The sequence below is a fragment of the Myotis davidii genome, unplaced genomic scaffold (genome assembly GCF_000327345.1).
Source record: "Myotis davidii unplaced genomic scaffold, ASM32734v1 scaffold59, whole genome shotgun sequence".
Taxonomy (NCBI): domain Eukaryota; kingdom Metazoa; phylum Chordata; class Mammalia; order Chiroptera; family Vespertilionidae; genus Myotis; species Myotis davidii.
This window is the reverse complement of record NW_006293001.1, coordinates 2696977-2702076: the sequence shown is the minus strand read 5'-3', so window position 1 is coordinate 2702076 and position 5100 is coordinate 2696977. Positions and strand designations below refer to the sequence as shown.

At 35.3% G+C, this 5100-nt stretch overlaps 1 protein-coding gene across 11 annotated transcripts in view; it reads right to left on the bottom strand.

The window, feature by feature from the left end:
- SLC4A10 (solute carrier family 4, sodium bicarbonate transporter, member 10) overlaps positions 1-5100 on the bottom strand; it is a 235597-nt gene that overhangs the window by 126928 nt on the left and 103569 nt on the right. For all 11 annotated transcript variants that reach the window (XM_006766483.2, XM_006766486.2, XM_006766489.2 and 8 more), the window contains exons 3-4: positions 4328-4474; positions 1497-1635 (exon numbers count right to left, since the gene is read on the bottom strand). In XM_006766483.2, the coding sequence (XP_006766546.1) occupies positions 1497-1635; positions 4328-4474 (286 nt within the window). The remainder of the gene's footprint in view (positions 1-1496; positions 1636-4327; positions 4475-5100) is intronic.

Below are 5100 nucleotides of genomic sequence, written 5' to 3'. Positions count from 1 at the left end.
CCTTCCTCTCTCTCAAATAGCTTAATTAATTAATAAAAAACATGAAAAGATGTTCAAACTCACTAATAATTAAAGAAATACAAGTTAAAACAATGCGATTTATTTTTCATCTATAAAAATAAAGTTTGGTGATTGAGTAGGGCAAGGTTTTGGGCAAAATAAACACTCAAATAGAATGTTAAAGTATAAATTACCAAAACAATTTATGAAGATAGTTTTTAAATATCTTCCAAAGTAAAAAAGTCTGCTCTTTTGCACATAGTTTCCACTTTTGGAAATTCACCCTACATAAATACCAACAAAATAATGCCAAAGATATGAGTAAATAATTACTGCACCAATGATTACAGCAAATAAAACAACCTAAATAAATAAATAATTAATTATCCATAGAATTAAATGTAATGCAGTCATTATAAGATGTACATCTGTACTGGTAACATGGAGAGTAGTCCAAATATATTTTAAGTGATACTGGGAAGCTATTTTGATTTCCTCTCTTTCACCCTGTGGTTTAAATCATTGCTACTCAAAAATGTGGCCCTCACCCCAAAAACATTGGTGTGACACCACCTGGAAGAGTGTTAGAATCTAACACTATGCCTGAGGCCTATTAGATCTACATTTCAACAAGACTCCATGTAATTGGTATTAACAATAAAACTTGGGAAGCAGAGGGTAAGTGAAATCCTAGGTGTGCCCACAATTCCTCGTGCACACCTACATTACAGCATTCATGTATAACCTTGTTTACTGGCCTAAATCCCCATATTAGACTATGAGACTGCTGAAGGAAAATTTTAAGTTTTGTGTTATTGTTCTATATCCATTGCATCTGGCACATAATAGGTACTTTATAAGTGTTTGTTATATAAATGAGACAATAAGCAAGAATAAATAAAAAGTAAATGCAAAGTTTAGTTTATTATTCTTTTATAGCAATTCATTGACTATATGATAGTATAGAAATATTAATTACAAATGACAAAAAGTAATCTTGAGAAAGTTATTTTGAAAAACACTATGTTTGAATGTATACATATCTTAGATACACATTCAAAATATTTTTATCCTCGCCAACTAGGACATAAATCCAGGACAATACTTAAAGTCTCTTATAATGTTTGCCCTTCCTTTTTAAAAGCCCCCCACTCAAATTATCATATATCACTAGTTTGGGCACAGGCCATAAATCAAAAAGAAATAAATAAATTACTTTTAGATTTCTATTGTTTTCCTGATGACACACAAATTATGCTACTGTTTATCTTTAGGACTGCAGCTGCTGCTGGCTCTGAGTCACTATTTACTATAATTACTCCCTTCAGAGCTCACTCTGACCCAGACCCCATTATAGGATATGCCCAGACCAGATGAGCAATTTCAGAAATTAGCAGCATTCGTGGATGTTTGCAAAATCATGGTAGTAGATATCTGTTTTTCTAATAGCATGAAAATTCTTTAATATGCATTCACTCTTCAACAAAAATCCTCACCTGGCTGTTTCTCGCCACTCAGCATCTTCACCTTCACGCCAGCAAATCTCATCCAGTTCTGTGAAAAGGTCATGAGGAATGTGTTCCTCGTCATCATCCTCAGTTCCAAGAATAAACTGTACCCGCTGTGATGGGGTGTCTATGGAAAATCAGAGACATGAGCATGCATTACCATGACTTTAAGCTTAAAATGTCCCAATCACCTCTTTCATCGCCACTCCAAACTCACACCTCACCTGCCTCCACTACAACACTCATCTAAAGTAAACTTGGGCCCTAGCTGGTTTGGCTCAGTGCATAGAGCATTAGCCTGTGGACTGAAGGATCCCAGGTTCGATTCCGGTCAAGGGCACATGCCTGGGCTGCAGGCTCAATCCCCATTAGGGGACATGCCGGAGGCAGCCAATCAATGATTCTCTCTCATCATTGATGTTTCCATCTCTCTTTCTCCCTTCCTCTCTGAAATCAATAAAGATATATTTAAAAATAAATAAATAAAAATAAAGTAAACTTGGGGAATTAAAACTAAATTCAGCATTACATTAAGTCTAGCATCATTTAGGAACATAAATATGTAAAACCATAGCAGATAATGTATATATATTATAAAAATAAAATATGATTATGATGATTATTTTGTATTATTTATAACAATCATGAAAACTATTCCATTTACCTCACACAATACATACATACATCTCTCATCATATATGCTATATTTTATAATAATATTCAGAAGAGTAGACTCTGATAAAATTCACTTATACTAAAACTATGCTGAATATAATACTGTTCTTATATGGGTTTTCCAGTTGGACATAAGTCTTTATATCTCTAGGGTAAGTGCCTAGGGGTAGGATTGCTATGTTATATGCTAAGTGTATTTTTAACTTTATAAAACTGCTTTCCAGAGAGTCTGTACTCTTTTGCATTCTGAGCAGCTATGTATGAGAGAGTTGTACTTGTTCCGCATCCTGATCGGTACTTTGTGTCAACTGTTTCTTAGCCATTCTGTGCAGTGATATCTCGTGGTACTTTTTACATTTCTCTGATGTCTATTGTTGACAGTTTTTTGTGCGTTTATTGGTCATCCATATGTCTTCTTTGGTGAAATGTCTGTTGAAATATTTTGTCAATTTTAAATTAGGTTGATTGTTTCTTTACTATTGAGTTTTGAGAGCTCTTTATAGATTCTGAATATGTCTTTGTTGAACATTAACTTCTTTTATATCTGAATACAGCTGAATGGGGACTTGAGGGAGATTGGGGAACTATTTAAAATGGGAGAGATTTGCCCTAACCGGTTTGACTCAGTGGATAGAGCATTGGCCTATGGACTCAAGGGTCCCAGGTTCGATTCTGGTTGGGGGCATGTACCTTGGTTGTGGGCACATCCCCAGTTGGGGGTGTGCAGGAGGCAGCTGATCGATGTTTCTCTCTCATTGATGTTTCTAACTCTCTATCCCTCTCCCTTCCTCTCTGTAAAAAATCAATAAAATATATTTTAAAAATAAATAAATAAATGAAAAATAAAATGGGAAAGATTTGATCATGTCTAACAGATGATGAGAATAATCTAGGTGAGAGAAAGGGGTCATTTAGACTACAAATTGTGTAAGTTTCCAGGTGGGAGAGAACAAGAAATAAACATAATTGAAAATAAAACCCCCTCATTATATTAAAAGGGGGAGAGTTGCAGATGTAAGCACATAGGTCTGTATATTTAATAGGAAGGAAGTTGAATAGGTTCTTTCTGGTGGCGTATTTCCCTTCTGACGTACAAAGCATCAACTAAGTGATGGTGAAAAGGAGGCTGTTGGGGAATGGTGAAAAAGGTTGAAAATCATTTTTTTAAAATCAAAGAAATACAACAGAATTGGGAAGAGGTATTGAAAACCCATGGAAGTCGTGAGTTTAAATGGCTACAATCCACCCTGTTGGAAGACTACTGGTATGTCCAGCAGAGCATCCCTACTTGGGGAGGAAGGGAGAAAGCAAAAACATGGAGAAAACCCAACATAAGTATGGATTTTAAAGTAGGAGTGAAGGTATGAATAAAACTCTAACAAGGGACCTACAATATATGGAATATTAGCAAAAGTATTACTAAAATTACAAGCTATGAAATCAGAGTAGGATAAAGAAATAAAGATTATTACATGAGTAGGAAAAAAGTAGAGAGATCAAGTAGTTGCACAAGCAAATAAGAAGAGAAGCTGCGGTCAGAGAATAAGGTGAGCGCATTAGTGAGTTCAGAGGCGGAGTAATCATGGATGTGTAGGTGAGCTGGCTGCAGTGAAGGAGATCATAGGAGACGGGATGGTCAAGGAACTGAAAGGCTGGCTCTTGGTCATGTCATGTGTACAGAGGCTCTCAAGGCTCCCGGGAGTTGTTCACAACTACCATATCACTGCATGCTGATATTCTGTATCTACTTTCAAAGGAAAAAGTCAAAATAGCAGAAATTTCACATCCTAAAAATAAAATGTGGGCAGATTAGCAATATAAGTGGGAATTTAATAAAACCTTTTCCCCTGAATTTTCATACTACTTAGAGCAATAACTACTATTGGGATAAATTATCAAGAGTTTATACAACCAAGTTTAACTGTTTTTCCTCACTCACAAATCTAACACAATTATCACCTTCATAAAGCAGATGTACAAGAGAAAAAAAGGATCAAGTTTTCTCTCTCCCACTTCTCCCCAAACTGTCCAACACAAAATAATTTAGAAAAGTATAAACAACTATATGACTGTTAATTTGGATTCTACAAACAAGTGCAATATTATTATGGTCACAAATTTAATAAAAACAAGGCAATTCTTACCAAAGGAAGGTGACTCCCTTCCATCCTCTAATCCTGAGTCTCTCTCTCTGTCTCTCTTTCTGTGTTTATGACCACGATGCCTGTGACGTCGATGGCTTTTTCTTCCTCCCAGGGGCACATGAACTCCAATAAATAGTGTCCGATGACCTTATCAGAAGTAAAAGCACAAATTGAACTCTAAATTATTCCAGATCACAGAAGATAATGATTTACATGTTAATGAAAACTCAATTCAATTCAATCCAGCACATAGTCTTTGTGTTTATGATGTGTGTAAATCTTAAAGTTTTGGCACTGTATTTTGGTATACTACGGAACAGTCACAATACTATTTGGTTATATATTTTATACTCACCATTAGCTTATTAACTTTCTTAATAATCTCTTTGTGTCTTTTTCCCATAGCTTATAATTATACTATTATCATTTTTAAAAAATCATTCTACTTTCTACAGACCTTCAAATCAGTTATCTCATCAGTTCCCTTTCCTTCACAGTCAAGTGAGTGAAAACTGAGTCTTTAATAAAGCAGATTTCACCTAGGTCCCTAGTAATACCAAGTTCTGTGGAGATTTTTCAGCTCTACTGTTTCTGTATGTGGCAGAGGACAGCACTGACCATTTCCTTCTCTATGACTGAACTTTCTCTTGGCCCTCCTCCCTCCACCTTTGTTTTATCCATATCAGTTTCTTTTGCTGGTTCTTCCATTTACCCATTCAAGATTGGGATCCCCATGACCATAAATTTTTCTTACAATATCATACCCCAAATTG